The 21,283-nt window shown below is 38.2% G+C and overlaps 1 protein-coding gene across 1 annotated transcript in view; it reads right to left on the reverse strand.

Moving 5' to 3' along the window:
- Window positions 1-20,860, reverse strand: part of AP3B1 (adaptor related protein complex 3 subunit beta 1) — a 153,978-nt gene extending 133,118 nt beyond the window's left edge. The window contains 3 exon segments of the mRNA XM_018918489.3: window positions 535-609; window positions 6,848-6,923; window positions 20,614-20,860. Of these exon segments, the coding sequence (XP_018774034.3) occupies window positions 535-609; window positions 6,848-6,923; window positions 20,614-20,744 (282 nt within the window). The 5' untranslated portion in view covers window positions 20,745-20,860.
- Window positions 20,861-21,283: the final 423 nt, after the last annotated feature.

Raw genomic sequence — 21,283 nt, forward strand, 5'->3', positions numbered from 1 at the left:
AGTCCAGGATGAACTTTTCCCCCTTGCTTTCTTACAAGAAACAACAACAACAAAAAGATACATCCAACATAGATGCAAGAATACACCTCTTTTTTTTTAAGACAAAGGTAAAGGTAAAGACATTACCTTTAAGACATTACCATTTTAAGACAAAGCTGAAAGGTAAAGACGTTACCTTTCAGCTTTGATCTGCAACAGATGTTTAAAAATACAATCTAGCACAAACCCAAGCTTAGCAAGAAGGACAACACTTCAAATACTGAACTACAATAACTTTCCTCAATTACATCATACTTCAAAAACTTTCTAAAATTAAGTAATTTTTCTTTTAAATGTAAAGAGCTACTACTTCTTCCTCCAAATCACCCAGAAGGTTTCCATTATTTACGCATAAAATTATTACTATAATGTCATTATTGAAATAAACTCCTAAAAAAGCTCCATCAAAGATACCAGTTGAAGTCTAACAAAATTAGACAAAATCTTCATAAACAGATTTTCCATAACAGTATGTTTTACAAGTTAGAGAAATACCTCAATATTTTTACTAGCAACATTCTTCACAACAGCAGGAAACAGCTCAGAAGCATTTTTTCCCTTTGCAATCATCTGAAAAAAAAAAGAAGAGAAAAATCTTAGTAATGTAACAATATAATCTATTAGAATGTGGTTTGGGTTTTGTTGCTTTATTACAGATCTATATTTCAAATCTCATTTTTATGAAATTTATGGGGTTTTGTTAATTACTAGACCTTAAAGGATACGATCCTCAATAAAAACTCTTGGGTGCTCTCCGGTAATGAGCTTGCTGAAGCGGAATCCACGAACTGGACTTTAACATATAAGACAGCAAATAATTTTTAATGCTTTCAAAATTACTAAAAACAAAGACTTTTCTAATCCAAAAAAGCTCCGCAGAATGACCTTTTGGGTGGTGGAGGGGGAAAAAAAGGCCAACCCAACAAAATCCAAAAAGTTATACAAGCTTAAATCCTGCTCCTTTTCTCTGAAACATCTGTGGCTTGCAACAGAACCAAGGAGAAAAATAAGAATAAACATCACACTTTAAAAACAAAATAAGGTTATTTTCCACAGTAAGTTAAACACAGAAGGCCATAAAGTATTTATACAGAACAAAAAAAAATATACAAAAGCCACACAGGAAAAGCAAGATCAATCAACCCACTTTTTTTTCTTTTTTTTTTTTAAAGTTTTGATGTTTGATCATGAAGAAGGCATGTCACAAACAATAAAACTGTCACAATAAAGATCTAAAGATCATAAACATCAAAACCCAGGCTTAGCTTCAGCTCTTGTACAAACAGCTTAAGAAGGAAGTTATTTGTAGGAAAGTGAGTAATAAGAAGGAATAAAATACTTTCATATACACTATAGCTGCACAGTCTTCTTCTTAGATATAATTCCAGTAGAATTTCTGACAGTGTTTTATGTCTAAACTGCAAATACTGGAATTCCAGGATGTTACATCAACCTACATCAGGATCAGTGCTGCTGATACAGACTAAAAGCATTCTCATCTCTAAGAATTTGTGTGTCCTGCTCAAGGTCAAGATTCAGCCATCCAAACATCATGTTAATCAGAAACCATGAAATTTCACTAAGAAATCATAGAATAGTCCTCTGAAAGTCATCTAGTCCTGCAGCAAGCAGAAACATCTTCAAGATGTTCAGATATCAGGTTGCCCCTCACGGAATGTTTACAAGGATGGGATAGTCCCTATCTCTCTGGGCAACCTGCCCCAGTGTTTCACCACCATCATCATCAGATCTTCCCCCTTATATCTAATCTAAATCAACTGTCTTTTAGTTAAAACCATCCCCCCCACTGTCCACTCATCAGAGGCCCTACTGGCAAGTCCCTCTCCAGCTTTCTCACAGACCCCTTTATACACTGGAAGGTGCTGTAAAGTCTCCCCAGAACCTTCTCTTCTCCAGGCTGAATAACCCTAACTCCCTCAGCTTGCCCACACAGGAGAGGCACTCCAGCACTCAGATCCTTTTTGTGGCCTGCTCTGGACCCACTCTAACATGTCTGTTTTTCCTGTCCTGAGGACTGCAGAACTGTATGCAGTTCTTCAGGCTGGGACTCTGTTAGGAGAGTGGAGCAGAGCAGCATAACCATCTCTCTCAACCTGCTGGCAACACTTTCTGGGCTATTAGTGAACACTGTCAGCTCACAACCACCATTTCATCCATCAGCATGCCCAAGTCCTTCATGTCAGAGCTGCTCTTGATCCCGTCATCCAGCAACCTATGTTGATACCGGGGGTTACCCTGACCCAAGTGCCAGACCTTGTACTTGGCCTTGCTGAACCATATGATACTACCATGGGTCCACAGTGCAAGTTTGTCCAGATGCCACTGGATGGCATCCTGTCCCTCATGCATGTCAACTGCACCACTCAGTTTTGTGTTGCCTGCAGATTTGGTGAAAGCGCACTCAATCCCACCATCTAAGTCATTAAAGAAGATATCAAAAAGTACAGGTCCCAGTACAGACCCCTAAAAGGAACACCTCTTGTCACCAATGTCCACTGGTCTCCGACATACATAAGCAGCAACAAATACCCAGGGATCCAACAAAGAAACAAGAGTTCTGCAGTTAGTTACTCCTGTCCGTGACCATTACATTCCAACTACATTATACAGCTGATTAAACTTAATATTCTCAACACACAGATCTGTTACAGTGCATCTCATTGATACAACATATTAAAAGCATAAAGAGCTAGGATCTCATGCAACAAAAGCAAGAACACACAAAAACAGGAAATACCTAGTAAACTGCATATTCTGAGAAGCTTAGAAGGAGGATGCCAGAAAGAAGGCAGCTGTAGTTGAACTTATTACTCAGTCTTTCAAAAGGTAGTAAGAGCAGCTGTCCAGTGTGACATTTTGATTTAACCCATTTAACATCTTAAACTGTTTATTGCACCTGTATTAAAACACGGGAAGTGACACAAGCACTGTGAATAAGCAAGCACATTAAATGAGTTTCAAGGTGTTTTTAACTAAGAATCTAAAATCAATTTACTACTTTCAGGACTGGGGGGATCTCTACAATAAATGCCAAATTCAGAATGACAAGACAGAACTTAGCAACAAGATGCACTGCAGAGAAGTAAGACAGAATGAAAAATTATCATCTTATCGTGGTGCAACAGAAGTTATAATACTCAAAAACAGCGATGATCCTCAGACCTCCCTGATAGACTGTAATGGTATAACTCCATGCATTACTGGGATTATTCAACTGATCTACCATAACAGCTCCAGTGTACCATGTAAATATGTATTTAGGGCCTTTTAAAAGAGTGTATTTTGATTCATTATTGCATAGCAATTTGTGTAGACCCTCCTTAGCTTATGGATCATTAATCTGAAAGAACATAATGGTTCTTTCCAAGACTAATGTCTATCATATCATTTTTGTTGCTGTGCCTAGACATTTGCCATTTGTGTTGTCTTATATACCTGGAGTTCTTCCACAAAAACATTCACTCTAGCATAAGTGCTAGGCAATGCCAAGATGTACTAATTTTTTTTTCCACATGAGAGACACACAGACATAGATGATACTCTTGGAGGGAAATCAGACATGTGACTGTTTCCTAAACTTATGCTCTGAAACCTTCAGGAGTGAAATTTCACTGGTTTTTCCCCAGAAATTCAAACAGGTTTCAAGATCTGGTACTGGTTGTTATAATATCAGTGAATGTTTTAAAAGAAATATCACCTTTATGTTTTCATGCATATAGTAAAATATGTGTACACAAAAATTTATTTCTAAACCAGCAGTGTTGTTTATATTCTTCCAAAGACTGCAATTATTTTATTGCATGCATATAAGAAGAAACATACAAAATAACATACTGATTAAAAAAAAAAGTCATCGATCATGAAAGTCATATTTTAGCTAAAAGTACGCTTAGGTACCTTTATGCATAAAGGGAGAAGTGAGAAGATTAAAACTACGTGGACTACTCCTACGTTTGAAACTATGTTGTTTTACATCACTCTCTGGAAGGCAGATTTTGTTTTATTTGTAATGAATCTCCTTCTCCCTAGGAGAAAGTTCATAAACCATCTTAAAGGAGGAAGCGACTGCAAAAAGTGCCATAACCAGCATTCTCCTTCTACTTTGCTATCACACCTATATGAACAAATAAAGGTTTAGCCTCTTAAAGTCTACTAAAATACTAAGACAACTGTTGGTATCATAGAATTATAGTCATACAGAACAGTTTAGCTTGGCAGGGACCTTAAAGACTGACCTGCCTTCCATGGTTAGGGACACCTTACCAAGCATCTCCCCTGTGAGGACAGGTTTCAGCGCAGAGAAGAGAAGGCTCTGAAGAGACATTATAGCACCTTCCAGTACGTAAAAGGGGCTAAAAGAGAGCTGGAGAGGGACTTCTATAAGGGCATGTAATGACTGGACAAGGGATAACAGCTTTAAGCTGACAGACGGGAGGTTAACACTCCATGTTAGGAAAAAGTCATTGTGACGATGGTGAGGCAGTAGAACAGGTTGGCCAGAGAAGTTGTGGATTTTGTATGCAAGTTTTTCCAACTATCTAACATTTAGAAAATAAGCATTCCATTGAGACATGTTAAACAATACTCTGATGACAGAGTTCCTTTTTCCTGTAATAATAAAGCTAGAGGAAGCCTTTCATCTCTGAAAAACACATCTCATCCCTGAGAGATGAAAGGTCCCCTCTGTATGTAAGCACAAAAGCACCTTTGTGCTCCACAAGAACATTACCAACGCTGCTACAAGGCCTCATGCTCATATTGTGCAATGTCCCAGTCTTGACCTGGAAAGCTCATTGTTTGAGTTTGCTACGTCAACTAGAGATTAGTGCCAGGTATCTGGTGTGGAACACACTTTAAACATAGCACAGGAAACAGCAAATACCTTGAAGATATGAAAGAAACTGAAAACAGAGGATTCAGTAAATCAAACGACTCACTTGCAGTTAAGTAATGGTCAGCCTTATAAGCTAGAAGACTCTTTCTACTTCAAGCAGCAGCAGCTGACCAAGGGAAAAATATCCAAAAATCAGAAGGTGCACAGTGCCATTTGGGGAAACACTGCTTTCCCTGCAGTGAAGAGTGCTTAGAACAGGAAAAGAAAACAACAAGCATGAACTTAAAAAAGGACAGAAATCTGCTGTTGGAAACTGGACAGAATTGTCAGAATTGGAAAATGGGGGAGCAGAAGAAAAAATGTGCCCAGTAAATTCTGCCTTCCCTCACTGAAGACCTCTTGAGCCCAATCACTCCAGCCTAAATCCATCAAGGATCACAGCTATCGCTGCTAGCTACCCATCTCCAGCTTCATGGTATCACACACTTACAGGAAATTAAAGAAGCCATTAAGACCTCTTTTGAATGTTCAGCAGGAGCAGGTATCTAAATAGAGCTTGCTCATTGCACACTCATTTGTAATGACAGCTTTTTTTGCAGGAAAAAAGGAAAATTAAAAAAATAACCCAGTAAAGCCTTGGTTTAAAATTTAAAGCGGATTCAATGTTTAATATTTTTTAATTCCCCCATCTATATGTATACAGAACTACATTCAGTTTCAACAGTTTCCAAATACAGATAAAGATTTGGCCAGCTTTCCAAAAACCAAAAACAAGGGAGCAAGAGGCAACTTGCCACAACTCTTCTGCCCACAGTAATAACCAGAAAAAAAATACTTTCTGAGGGAAGCAGAAGAATGTAAATTTACCATGGCACTTTTAAAGATAATGTGTTTTTGTAACAGTACATCTGTATGCCAGACTGGTCAAACCCTTGAGCAATCCCACATCATGTGGGAGAAGATGAATCAAAAAACCTTTCCCAAACCCAAGAAAGACATTATGAAATAACAGCTGATATGTTACCCAGACCTCACAGGTAAATGGTGTCTCTGGCAGGACTAAGGGATTACAGGCAGGGAGACAACCAACCTGATTAAAATTCTCATCACTGGACAATCATGAAGGGAGAGGCTAGCTCTGGAGTCAGAGGAAAGAACACGATCACATGACACCACCTGTACCTATTCACTTTGGTACATACTTGGACAGGATTAAGTACGCAAACATCAAGCTGAACAAGAAAGCACATCCAGAGTAGACTGAAAAAACAATGACAGAAAACAGTCTCAAGAACCCCAAAACAAAGAAGCCAAGTGGACACTGAACAATCTTCCGTAGCACATTCTTCCCATACTTTTAAGAAGAAATAAAGAGATTCCATCAACTTCATGATGTTTTGCTTATAGGGTTCAAACATGTAATAGCGTTAAACGTTATTCAACCACCTCTATGGGTACACAGTCACCTGAAATATGTTATCAAATAATCAGGGATCATGCTCAATCAAAAAAGAAAAACCTCATAAAATAATAAAATAAAAATAGTAAATGCAACTTGTCATTTTATTCCTGCAAATTTCTGTTGTTTCCAGTCTGATAATTTGAAGCTTCTCTTCAGGAGCCTTTTCCTATTCAAGGTCTCACTGAAAATAGTTGTTTACAGGCATATTGGCACTGTTACATAAATATTTTAAAAGCATGTACTCACATGCTTTTAGTCGCATACGCATGTAGTCACATATATCCAAATACACCAATTCCTACACAAAATTTCAAGTTAAGAATTTTACCATTTCAGCACCACAACTTTTAAAGATCATGTAAAGACTTAAGTGCTAATCTAATAAAGAATGTGTAAAAGGAAAGCATTATTCCCATCCAAGAAATAAAAAAACCCCAAACTCCCATACCCCCTAACAAATAAAAACAGTAACAAAACCAAAAATCACATACCCCAACAATTCTTTTCATTGCATCCAGCTTTGCAGAATCTTTACTGCTTTCCAACATTTGTTTTAGGTCTTCATTCCTATGGTAGAAATACAGTAAAGCAACAATTAGAAAAACCAAAAAAATCAAACCAGAATACCTCTTTTATATTCTTGCATCAACTCAGCAACTTATGGTGAAGTATTGCTCCCTCTTGCTCACTTATAAATTTTATTTACTCTGTATAATGAGGTGTTTAGCAAAAGAATGTATCAAATTCCAACAACAATGTAAGACCATGCAACTTCAATCTGCTGTGAGCTGAACCTGTCTCAAAGACTGAAATCTTAAAACACAAGAAGAGCTTAGTTTAAACCAACAATTCATTCACTTCTCCCTTGTCCCCCAGGGAGGGCCAGATGCAATAACAAGAAGTTGGCATGTTTGTGTTAAAATATATCAGCTTATGTAAGTCACTGAAAAGTCCAGACTTCAGTATGCTCTGAATTTCACTAAGAATCAGGCATATAACCTTGTGCTCCTACTTGCCTTCCTGTACAGTAAATTGCTATCCCCTATCCTCAGGAATAAAAGCCTCAGATCTGAACTATCTGATCTACCAGTTGCAAGACTAAGACAGCCTGATGATTTGACACATACAGTGTGCAAGCACTTTTTACAGCTGAAATAAAATTCTCCCAGAAAAATATCAAGTTAGTAAGAAGGTTCTCTTGTAGATACAGCTTTTCATTAGCTGTCACTATAAGAAACCTCATCATACTTGGCTTTTTAGAAATAAAAAGATTGCAGTCTAACTGCACTTAAAGAGCACAAAAGTTTACAAAAGATTTTTTGAAGAAACAGCTTTTTTGTAACATCTGGATAGACTGATTTACTGAAAGATACAAGTGGATAGAAACTCGAGACACCTGCAATATTCCAAAGGACTCTGAAGACTTTACAAGTTCAAACCCTTGTGTGAACTTTCACACAACTGAAAGGCAATAGGGTGGGTAAGCAGACCATGGTGGAACACCAGATGCCCACAAAGCCATTCTTTCTCTCCCTTCCTGAAGCAAGATGGAGGTGACAAAATAGGACGGAAAAAACCTCATGTGTCAAGATAAAGACAGTTTAATAAAGCAAAAGCAAAGGCTGCATGCAGAAGCAAAGGAAAACAAAATATTTATTCTCTGTTTCACATCAGAAGCAATGTCCAGCTACTTCCCCAGGAAGCAGGGTTTTAGTATACACAGCGGGTGCTCTGGAGGACCAACATCACAAGAAAGAATGCCCACCCCTTCTCCTCGTTCTTCACTTAATAAAAGTGATAAATAAAAGTGACCAGTCATCATATGCTGTGGAATATTCCCTTGGTCTGCCTGGACCATGAGTCCTGGCCACACATCCTTCAAGGTTTTGCCGAACCCCAGGCTGGTGGGGAAAGGGGATATTGGAGAGACAGTCTTGACTCCCGTGTGAGCGCTGCTCAGCAATAGCTACAACACTGGTGTGTTACCAACACCTCTCTCACTACCAATACAAAACACAGCATGATGAAGACTGCTGCAATGGAAAATAACTCCATCTCAGCCAGACCAAATATATCCAGACAAGATTTCAAAAGTGAATGCAGAACCTGGATATATTCTGATTTATCACTGCCCTCATAATTTCATATGGGAAGGAGAAAAGGGTGTAAGCCAAAGCTGGAATTAGTTACAACGAGAAAAAAATATTGACATTCATTCCGTTATAAACCTTTAAACAATATTTTTCCTACTTGCAAGGAACTGAATCACTCTAACAGAAATTTCCTCATATTTTCAGAACCAGTACTGCATCTGCTTTGCGCCTCCCCACAAGAAATCCACGTTGCCCACATTTCAGTATACATCCACATAAGAATTGCAACCAGATGAAAAAAAGAACAAAAAACCAACAACAAAACAATCAATGCATTTCCTACTAAGCTAAGGTATGTAAAATTCAGGATACCTACATGCAACTTACAATTTAAGTCTAACTCCTTTTTCAAAACCAAGTGTTTCATGAAATAATTGGAGCAACCTATTACAGATTCCCTATACTGTCAATATCTGCCTCACTTGACAGCTTAATATCTAATTATTATCTTAAAAAAAAAAAGGAAAAAAATAAAGGAAGTATTCCATTTCATTGCCTGCTTTAGTACCACTTCCCAAAAATCATTGGTTACTCCCTTTTTTGTCTGTATCACTCAAAGGTTACTCCTGCTACTCCTGGATATTTTCAAAGATCTATAAAGTCAGTCTTCTATTGTTACTTTTTTTTGTTGTTGTTGTTACATTTGTTTGGTTGTGTGCTTTGGTTATTTAAAATATACATCCCATTCAATTGTGATCTACAGTTTTGCATACTGCTCAGATCAGCTTAGTAAGTCTATAGCTAGATACCTTCCTCAAGGCAAGTCATAACATACAATGTACCTTCTTGTAACACCACTCAAGGCTGATAGGTCAAACATGTCACACATTCTCCTATTATCTACATTCCTGTTCCTTTCTCTACATTAAACTCTACATTTTTCTGATTTGCTTGTATTCACCTCTATATCATCCAACTTATTTTATTCACTCCATATTTTCCCCTCAGATCCATATCCTTATTTTTTATATTAGAAATAAAGTATTTGTTGGTTTGGGGCTGTACATAAAATATCATTAACAATTTGGGCTTTTTACCTTTCAATCCCTCTGTGAAGTTCCATTTCCAATTAATGTTTAAGAAAGCATAGCTTTGATTTAATTTTTGGCAGCTCTCTTTACTCCCATCACTCTTGACCACAGGAACAGCTGCTTTTATTGACCATTCCTACTCACCTATTCCTCACAGGATACCAAGTAAGTCTCAGGGTTTTTTGATCCACTTGTAGTACTTTGCCTGACACTTTGCTCTAGCTGGAAACAGAAACTCAGAAACCTCTAACTCCTTCTGCTTAAGTCATAATTCTTCTCTGTGCAGGAATCTGTACAACATGGTAAGAAAAGTTACACAGCAAAAGACAGGACTTGATTCAGAAGTTGCTCTTAGTCCTATGCTCCTGGTTCCAGTTTCCTACTGTTGTTGAAAATGTGAAATATGTAAAAATTTTTTTAAGAAAGGATGTTCTTTGATGTTTCATCTTTGTACACTTTCAAGCCTAATCAACAACAAATTAGATTCAGTCTATGAAATGGATAGCAGCTAACAAGCGAGTTCTGTGAGCAGCTAGCAAGCAGTGAGGTCTGTGTGTTCAAAAGACAAATTACTTGTCTGTAGACTTGCCTTGCTAAGGTTTAGGGCTTGACATGTTTCAATGATCCCAGACCCCAGGTGAGGTTCACAAAGCTTGGGAAGAAGGACACACCCCTAAGGGCAGACCAAGAACGCAAATTTGATGGGCCACAATGATGTCCTGCAGGACCACCAAGACAAAGAGGAAACTAATAAAGACAACGCAGCAATAGTGTGAAATCAGCTCCAATGGGGTAAAAGGCGATTCTGGCAGGAGAGACTGTGACCATAGCCCACCGACTTAAAAAATCACTGACCCAGAATAAGAGAAAGGTTGAACATGTCGACCAGTTATCATGAGAAGTGAGAAATTCATTAACCAATAGAAGGTAGAATACTAATCAACAAACAAACAAAAAAGAAGAATATGTCAACAAAGAGGAAAATATAGAAATAATAATTTGAGTTTGAGGATGAAGTAGCAAAAATGGAGGAAGTTACACGGAACAAGATCCAAGTACATGCTGAAAACCGTCTCCCAGAATGTAACAAACAACAAGAAAAAATGAAAAGGCGAATTTAAGATGTGAAGACAGAAGTGTTCATTGATGAGCTCTAGTTCTAAATGCTTATAGAAAACATTCTATCATACACTTCAAATTAAAACCTTTTGAACTGTTAGCTGGGAAGATATAAACTATAGAAATTTATATATGAAGACCTGTTTTCAATCAGCCTTGTTTCCATACGAGAAAAGCAGCAGGGGAAAAAATAAAGAAAGAAAAATAGGAATTAAACAACAAGTTCTTGATTAATCAATATGGAAATCAATGTTACTTCAATAGATGGTTTGTTTGGGTTTTTAAATATCTTTTCTAACAAATTATAATCCAGGATTAGCAAATATTAGATACTTACAGAATGAAATATTGCTTCATATATCCCCATTGATCACCAGCAGCAGCAAGCCTTTTTTCTTCTACAGTTAGATATGGTTTCAGTGTAACATCAAAGTTTTTCCCTTTAAGAGCAGACTTAATAGTGCAAGACACCTCAATTATTTTGCCCAGCATTGTGGAGTTTTGTTCCATCCTTTTAAGCGAAGTACGTAAAAAAGCAATACAAAAAAATCACTGAACTCAACCAAGGTTGCCTGCCAAGAGTGAGGTCTACTCAAAAAAAACCAGAAAACCTTACAAAGTAACAGGATATGCACTCCCTTGCTGTTTTAACTTCCAGAAACAAATAACACATGCAAATTTCAAAGGTCACTTGCTCCAAAAACAACTCTTATCAGAGCCTCAATGAACAATGGGAAAAGTAAATGCATTTCAGTCCTTTGTAATATAATTTATTGTACAGTACAAGTATTTTCATCTTTTGATCATTAAGAAGTTTGAAGGAAATTTCAATCTTTTAATAAAATCCCTCTAAATAGAAATAAATGTAAACATAAATGTAAGCTTTGCAGTCACACTAGGGTTCATATTTCTATACTCATTAGTTATGCTGAGGTGACAGTTCCTCAATACACAATCCTAGACAAATACTCTCTTTATCACTTACTTCCACTTGCCAGGGGCTCAGGAAAATGCAAGCAACCTTCAGCTGCATCAATACCTTTGCTTCTCCCTTCTAAAACTTTGAGAGACTCTACCCTAGATACATATTATGGATGATTGAAATATAAACTTTATTACTTCAGGAACAACACAGGTTTAAATAAGCCTAATCTGATACTTGACAGATGATGCGAAACTATAAGAAGCAGGAAAGTAATGGTCCCAACAACAGCAGGTGAAAAAACACCAAACTTTTGGCTGAATATAGATATATAGTCTCAGCCATTTTCCCTAACAGTAAGAAGAGGTAAAATGACTCTCCAAGAGCAAAAAAAACCTAGAAAAACAAGAAGATTCCCACCTGTCTGCCCAATGATGTATTCTAAGAACTCAACAAGATTCCCTTGAGTTCCCAAGCCATAATCTAGTGTCTTCACATCTACTTCAATATAAGCCCACTGTCCTCAAATGTTGCAAGCTGAAAGCACTGGTATAGACAACAATTAGAAATACTCATATAGAAATATTAAGCATGTACTATGAAATATGATCTTTAGTACTTGTATAGCATCCACCATAAAAGGCACCAAGTCAATTATTAACTGCCTTTGTAATCTTTAGCATCACAGGCTTGTATTCCTAATATTACAATCTGAAAGCTAAAGTAGTACAAATTAGAAATGCAAATTCATCACCTTTCACAGCAGGTATCACACATGACAGATTTGCAACGACACAACATGACGGACATCACAAAACACATCTAAAACATGTCCTCCTTGAAACATTGGTTGAATATTAAGTGGAGGTAGTTGGTTTCTAACTTTCTTCTATGTTTTTATATTTTATACTTGTAGCATTTAAGATATACACGATTTTTTTCTTTCTACATGAAAACACTGTTTCCTCATACCTTTGTACCATTTACAGATACGATAAGGGTATGAGTATCATAGGACCAGTGACAGACCTACCAGTTTAGATTACTCTTAGAGGTGTTACTACCAGAAAGAAACAAAAACCACCAGTTACCTTTTCTAGTTCTCATGTTCTTTCTGGTGGCCTCTATTTCCCTGCCATTAAAAAAGGAATAAGCCACATCCTTACAACTGCCTCAAGATAAAAGAGGATGGTAGGTGTAGGGGTGTGGTAAATATATGGAATGTAAGAAACAAAAGAAAAGACAAAATACAACCTTAGATCTTGACAGTCACAAGATTACACTTTAAAAGCCTGAAGTACTATGCCAGAAAACACTTTGATCACCCTACTCTGCATGTTGATTATGGCGAAGAGTATCCAAAGAAAAATTCTGAATATGCCATACTACTGTCAGCACACACTTGGTCATTAAAACTGGCATCTTGCTGAGATTAAGACTAGGATTACAGATTTCAATGAGCAATGTTACCCACTTCTACAGAAAAATAAAGGTAGGCATAACTAAATATCACTGAGGTTTAAACAGCTATGTCAGCAATAAATCTGGGCATCTGTCTCAGTTACTTTGCCTCCCCATAGGAACTATGACAAAATTCCCAGTTATACTAAAATATTTATCCAGAATTTGTGGCATGCCATTTGGCACTGCATCACCATGTTCCTAATAACTATTACTAAGAAAACAGTTGCTCCCCTCTGGTAAAATACACATTTATTTTCTATTGGTTTTAGCAACACCATAAAACTAAATCCACAGATTTTCAAGTTTTGCCACAGTTCTGACATGTCAGTTACTGAAAGAAGTCACCCGCTAATCATTAGCCTTCTTAGTAATCAAGCAGAAGATTCATGAGTATCAAAACTGCAACTGAAGCCCAACTAGCAATGCAACAATAACTTCTGGAACAGCTGTAATCCCCTCAAGGAAAGGAGACTGAATTCTAAACAAATAAACCCTGGTGAGACAGAACATCTTCATATATAAGGATAGCACTATAGCACTGTAAGGTAAGATATAGGAAGTGGTAAACAAATCCACCACAGGGGAGGAAGCAAGTGTCACCAGTTTCGATATTATGGAACAAAGCTCTTATAGAACAGAAGTTACAGAAGTTTCACTCAGCTGAGTTTTGACAATGCATTTCTTGTTTCAAGTTTTCCATCCACTGCATAATTTCAGTTACACAGTATCAATTGCACTGTTCTTGCATTCAAGAGACTTCAGCTGGCAGGACATACTTCAGGACCTACTTTAAACCATAGCATATTAATTTTTTTTTTGGCCTTCAACATGAAATTCTAAATACTGTGGATGTTACCAAGTTTGAAGCAGAAAACACATATTTACAGAGCAGTGTAACCTTTACTCTTGGCACCTGAGAAGCAATAAAGTCCTAGGGAATGTCCCATGCTTCCTGAATTTTTTTTTTCTTTGACATTTTACTGGTACTGCAAATTGCTTAAAATAAATTGGTTTATTCTAGGTCATGCTATTGTGTAAACTCAAACAAGTTTGAATATAACATTTAAAGAGGAACTGCAAATTGATTTCAGACCCATAAAACACAGAAGTTTAACTGGCAGCAAATACACGCTGCAATTCAAGTTAATTTTGTTGATTTAGGGTTTCTTCTAGCAGGAAAATAAGAAATCTGAGTTTCACTGTGTTTCGGTCTATGTCATAAACTGTTTGAATGACATCTTGTGGTCCTGTTCAGTACTACCATTCTTTTCCAGTATAGCATTATATTTACTTCTAATTCACAACATGGAATTCAACTACTACTTCAAGGAAGCCTTGAATCATGTGGCTATGAGTGTAGTTGTTCTATGGTTTAAAGAGAAACTGAGATAAGAATTTATTTCTTCTTCAACCACACCTGATTTTTCAATCTGAAAAAGAAGCCCATTATGTAAAAAGCAAACTAAATAGTTTAAAGAATGGAATAGAGCTGTGAGGGAAACCAGGATAATTGTAGTATTCTGTAAGGGTGAGAGCCACAAAGAACAAAACCAGTTATAGTCTGACCAGAAGCATAATTTAACTCATTTAATTGTTAACTTTGCCACTATTTCTCAAAGCACTTGCAATCTGGATGTTTAGTTACACTCCTTCCCTCCCATTGAGGAAGCAGGAAAGTGAAAAGTTAAAAACTAAATAAAGCATTTCCCAGTTCTCTGTTTTAAATACATACCACCTGAGCAATTCAATGCATCAGCACCTGTTAAACTGCTGCTACCACCATCATCAATGCAGGTAAACTACCAGGTAAACTACCTATATTTGAAAAGCTCTAATCAGATAGCAGATAGTATGACAAAGCAGTTTGAAATCCCTTCTGGATCGGACTGTGATTTGAGCTAACATTGTCTGTTGTCAGCGAAATAGTTAAAAGGCACTTTCACCCAGCAACAAGAAATGTTGTCTGAACGGATGAAAAGATTCAGTCTTGCAATTGCACTGCATATAATAATTTCTAATAGTAGCCACACCACCAATACGGCAGGGAAACTTCTGCCAGACAGAAATCTTCCTCAGTGGAAGACAGTTTTCTGAAGGGTGAAAGAGTGTCATCAGAAGTGGTGCTGCCACTTAAATGGCTGTGTCACCTTAGAGCCTTTCTTGAGGCTAGTGCTCAGAATTTGCAGACATTTATAGATCACTTTGCAGCCTTTGATAGTTGTGAAGGGATTATAAGTGAGAAACAGTGCCACATAATATTCTCAGCTGAAAGGGACTCACAGGGATCATTGAGTCCAACTCCTAGTGTTTCCAGCTTTCCCAAAAATATTGAGAAAGGCTTCTTTGAAAGATACCACCACAGAGGTGGTGTAGCCAGAACCTACTCAGTGCTAGTATATTTACCTATATGTCCAGGTTTCAGAAACACTGTTTAACAGCATTACAATGCTGCTCATCTTGTGGCAGAATACAAAAACCATTATAGTTTCCTCCAAGTATCAAAACTATAAAGGGGTGGCACAAACAAGAACAGCCTTCAAAAAAAGCAAAACTAAAAAAATGGAATTTCAGCCCTGTAAAAGCTGTAGATATGCGTATTTAATACCATTCAGTATGCAGATCAAAGCAAATGTCTAACGCAAATAAATGACAATGCAGTAAATATGCAGAAACCACAATGAAAACCTTAAAACTGTAAAACTTGCCTTTCAGAGCAAATAAAAAAGCCACAAAAAATAAGTGACTACATTACACAGAGCCACAGCAAATCAACAATTCATTGTTTGCATCCTCATATGTGCCAAGTGCATGACAATAAGAACATATTCACTGTGTGGCACTTCCCTCAGATCTGACAGATTTCAGCTGGAGAAGTGTTCTGCAATAGCATGCCCACATTTGTACACTGCATTTAGTTCCTATCCTTGTACTGACTAGAGGGTTCAGATTTTATCTTGTAGACTCATCAGCTCATCCAAACCATTCATCTTTGCTGGGTTGTACATCCTACTGAAACTGGCATATAACCATATTGGTGGGCATAGGGCCATTTTAACAGATGGAGAAAGAAAGCAGTTGTGCCAATGAGCTAGTGGATGCATAAAGTTTGAATATTAGAGCTGGAGTCTCCTCCAAGAATTTCACAAATGGCAATCTATGTACAATCTCTCCATGACTGGTTGAACAGAATATGCCAAGACAAAACTAGATCAATTTAAGACTCCAAGAACACCTCTGGCAGCTGTTGAAAGCAAGTTTTTAGCTCCAATGGGTTTGGAAAAGTCTTCTGCACAGAGAATTGGGGAAATCAGTATCTTAATGAAATCACCACCTTCAGCTCTCTGCAAAACAGGCTTGCAAATCTCCACAAAGAAAAATGAGTTTGCAGCACTGCCGAGTTTTCAGACGAATGTCTCAACAAAACATGTAAGCCAGACCTGCAAGAAAAAAATCTAATAAATTACAAATGTATTTTGCTTGGCAGAAGTAGTTTAAAGACGCAAATCAGTAAAGTTGAAAATGTGTGTTATAAATTTTGCCATCTCCTTCAATGCTGCACTTAACAATTGACATCTACTGATGTTACTCCTATGGTTCACCTCTTAAGTTGTTACGTTTTATCAGCTAAAGCAATAACTAGTTTTATTGCTGAAATTGTACCACTTCCAAGTACCAAACCTTATTATATTCTAATTTTACATGCAGGTAAGTTTTGTTTAAAATGCAATTAATATAGATGAAAATCCTCTGTCCACCTGCAATTAGCTGTAGGCAGGTATAGCTGTTCTCTAATATATGCAATTAACAGGGATTCTGTGTTTCTAATTAGCTCTCCAGGTACTCTTACATGTTGGAAGGCGGTTAGAATTTTCACTCCTCCACTTAGAGCAATAATAATTTAATAAAGAATAATGTAACTATAAAAATATTATATTAACTTAGGTGATGTGAATCACAAAGTACTTCTCTACATTAAACAGGAGATTCTGAGATTCCAGCTAGGCGGTGTTTACTGCATGGAGTCCATCAATCTAGGAGAAGTAACTTGAGGCCCATATGCTGGATTCAGCTTGTACGAAGACTCACGTAACCTATCAGCTCTTACAAATTTTCTGCTGAAAACTTCTGTTACGGGCAAAGACTTCTCTAGAGACTGTTTCCATTACTCTGGGGACCAGAATCTGCCCCTTTCACTATTTTTTGAAACATGCGGGAAATGTGAATATCTAGAATATTTCAGTTCACAGACAAGGGTCAAACTGCCAGCCTGGACACACAAATACATTCTTAAAACACAAATACACAAGTTTTATAAAGGAATACCATATATGCCAGTTCATGTGACAAGTGTGAAAGAGGAAGAGAGGAAGGAGAGCAAAAGACATCTCCAGTCATGCAACAGGGCCCTTTCCACACAAGAAGGTTCAGACTGACTCATCTCAGGTATGTGAGATCTTTCAATTGGTTATTGAGACACTTAATAGTCTCAATTAGTATGAACGCAAAAAATTCCATTCTCCGAACACCAGATCTACTTCATTCACCTAACTAACCAAAAGGCTTTAACAGCACTACATACCAAAACCACAAGTTCTATTTGCCTCTTTAGTCAGGATTAAATACACTCAGAAAAAGCTAGCACCAGTATAATGAATTTGTTTTGAAATCTCTTATTCAAGAATAGTTATAGTTTAGTCAACATCAGTAGGAAATCAGTTTCTTATGTGCATGTTGTAATACTACAGAGAGATTAGAAAACCCTCCTCTTACCTCCTCTCTTTTATCCTGAACATGTACAAACATCTCACAGAAGCAGATCAAAATTGTATTTTTATGTTTTCTATTTTCTTTCACTGCAGTGGATACATATCATCTATGACCTAATGAGAAACAATGTTTGCACATGGGGCGTGCAACATACTGCACCTTACTTATATTAAGAGAAAAGATCATGAAATATACAATTATTTTTAATAATCTTCTAACAGTAAAACTTTACACTTTGTCGGGATAAAAACGTCACCAGGACAGAAATTTTGATGAACTAAGATATTTTCAATACTGGCAGCACATGTTTGAACCAAACTACAACACAAGCATGTACCAAAAATACTATATTTACTAATTGAACTGAAATTATATTTCTAATTGAAAGTTAGTGGATAGATCATTGAATGCTAAAGGTAAAAAAGGCAGCTTTAGCAGGAGAATGACACATAGGCTTTTAAACCAAGAGATGTTCAGAGCTTTTAGATCATATGAACTTCAGCAGAGTAGTCCTACTAAAATGTGAGAAAAAAAAGAACAAATAATTTATATTAGTCCAACTTTGGATTCAGATTTAAGCCTACCAATACTGATTTGTGCCTCTGTGTGGGCTCTTCAGTCTCAAGACCAAAGACAACTTATCCTAACAACTTCATTATTTTCTTAACCATTTTGGCCTACTTCATGACAAACAGGGAAAGACAGACAACACAAAGAAAATAGACTGGAACTTTTTCAATGAAGTGCTTACAATATTATCTTGATACTTATACATTAACTACATTATAGTGTTCTGATTGATTGGCAACAGGCAAGCACAGGGCTCTGGTCTAACATTACTGCACTAATGTTCTGGGCCCTAAACTATAAATGTATCAGGAATATTTCTTGTATAATCAGTAGAACCAAGGTAGAATTCCCCTTCCTCAGCAACAAAAAAAGTTTGCCAAGCACTGAAACAACACAATAATATCAGACATGAGTATATCAGCAATGATGAGAGACAATCTAGAGAGATCAGTAGCAAACAACCTTTAAAAAACTCTAACAGTAATTTCCATTTCACCCTTAACCCACACCTTCACGCACAAGATGCAAGGACACATCTTGCACTTCTCTGTGTTGTCTTATATTGCCTTGTGAGCAGGTTTTGCACTACTACTAGAGTGAACTATTAGAAATAAAATATTTTTGCTCGACAAATGACTACTGCATTTTCCAACTAGAGTGACACACAGTCTCCTTTTCTAACAATAACCCTCACTTGCAGTCCAGGGGGTTTTTCACACTACACACATCACCTTCCCTGCACAGCGTCTGTTCCTCAGCTACCCAATCTATACTCAGAGCTTAACCACGCAAGTGTTAAGCTGAAGTGAACTGTGTTAAGTGAATTGTGATAACACCCTATTTCAGCAAGAATTTGATTGTCAGCTACAAAAGACCATAGACAGCAATGCCTGTTTTACTCTCAAGTCATTCCTTTAGAGCATTACAGTCCTGTAAGGGCAAGAGCAAGTCTAGAGGAGCAATTAATTAATTTGGCACGGTCACATAGCACAAGCTGCTGGTCCTTCCATACTAAAAGACATCCATATAAATACACATGTAGAAAACATCTCAGGACCACAGAGCTGTATTTCCCTGTGATCACTGGGGAGCCTCGGGTAGAATCACTCAATTCAGCTTCTGCACAAAATAAAACAGAGAACTATACTCCATCTACAAAACAGTCGTAAGTTGATGAGTTATATAGAAAATTATGGCCATGTTCAATGAACAGGATATCCTCCCCCCGTGGAAAAAAGAAACTAGCAAAATAATAGTTTGGAAATAAAGTGCCAAGTTGTTTCTATAGAAGGGGATAAGGAAAGAAGGGTGCAAACAACATAAATCAGCTAAAACACACAGATCCACAGAAGCACATTTATACTAGAGCAGAGAAAATTTGAACTGGAATGAAAAAGTGAAGTATTTAGCAAAATAGAAGGGGAAAAAGAAATGAGACTCATCTGGCAAACTGAGGAGGCCCATCAGCTACTGTCTCATAGAGCTAAGCATTAGAGTGCCTGCAGCTCCATGTTTTCATGATTTACTCTGCTGTGGCTCACAAATAAACACATCAGCGGAAGTTTCCAGACCATAGATGTTCTCTTTGTGCAGAACAATCAAACTGAAGATGCAGCAATTGATTTTCTAATGTACATGAGACCTTAAGTTTATGGTGCTTTTTATTGGTTGCTCTTGGAATAGATTTCCAATTTGTTGTAGAATACAATTCCAGCTTAGCAAACCTTTTGATCCTTTCATTTGGACATTCTTCCTCTCCAATCCACTTTTACTTTAAGGAGCTGAAAGCTTTCTGTACCGGTACACTTGGCTGGTTCTTTTTTACCTTCTCCATTTCCTCATTTTGACTTCTGACCAAGACGCTGTTAACACTGTTAACACCCACTTCGAGCTGGCCACCTCGCCCCGATCCACTACACTTCCAGCCATAACTATCACAAACCCTTCTTTTTACAAACACTTTTTTTATAGATACACATTTGAAGGCAAAATTAGGACAATTCCATCGAGGTTAGCTGTCGAAACAGAGGAGAAACGATAAGCAGTTTTCCAAACAAACCAAAAGAAACCATTTACAGATAAATCCACTATCTATGCATACTTTAAACGCACGCAAGCGAACTTTTCCGCGGAGTCACGTCGGGAGTCAAGCGGGAGGTGCGGCTTCCCGGCCAGGGCCCCTGGAAGTGCCCCTGCCCGTGGGACACCCCGCCCGCCCGCGAGCCCCTTACTTCTTGGTGTCGCTGCTGAAGAGCCCGAAGGCCGCGGGAACCGAAGGGGTCACGGTGGGAGCTGCCTCCTGCGCCAGCTCGGGCGCCGCCTCTCCGCCCTGCTCGCTGTAAGTGAGCCCGTTGCCGGACATGGTGCTGCCCCTGGTGCCGGTGGTGACGGTGGTGCCCCTGGTGCCGCCGCTGCCCGCCCCGCCAAAGTTGCCGTGGCTGCCCCCGCGCTGCTGCCGGCCCGGCGCTCTCCCCGGAAGCTGGGCGGTCACGCGGCGGGGGGCGGGGCGGCCCGGCCCGGACGTGCGGCCGCAGCCGCGGCCCTGGAGCCGGGAAGGGCGGGCAAGGGCCGGCAAGGGCCGGCAAGGGCCTGCGGCTGGCCCCTCTGCCGCCCCCGGCCTCTGCAGTCCCCTTGAAATGCAAAGCTTGGCCTAGAGCCTCGGCTCGTTTGTTGCTTCTAGTGACCGTGCTACGAATGCCAGTACTCCACGCTGACGATAGAAGCAAACTGTTTACACATGTGATGCCAGAAATATAAAAGGGTAGTTAGAGGCCTTCTGAGGGAAGTTTCTCCTAATTCCTTTTTACAATTCTGTTTTCCTACGTCCATCTTTCCTATCTCCCCTACTTTTTCAGGAATAATCTGTGTTCATTAGAGCAGCCTTCAAACCATCTCCTGACA

Source organism: Serinus canaria, chromosome Z, assembly GCF_022539315.1.
Source record: "Serinus canaria isolate serCan28SL12 chromosome Z, serCan2020, whole genome shotgun sequence".
Lineage (NCBI taxonomy): Eukaryota > Metazoa > Chordata > Aves > Passeriformes > Fringillidae > Serinus > Serinus canaria.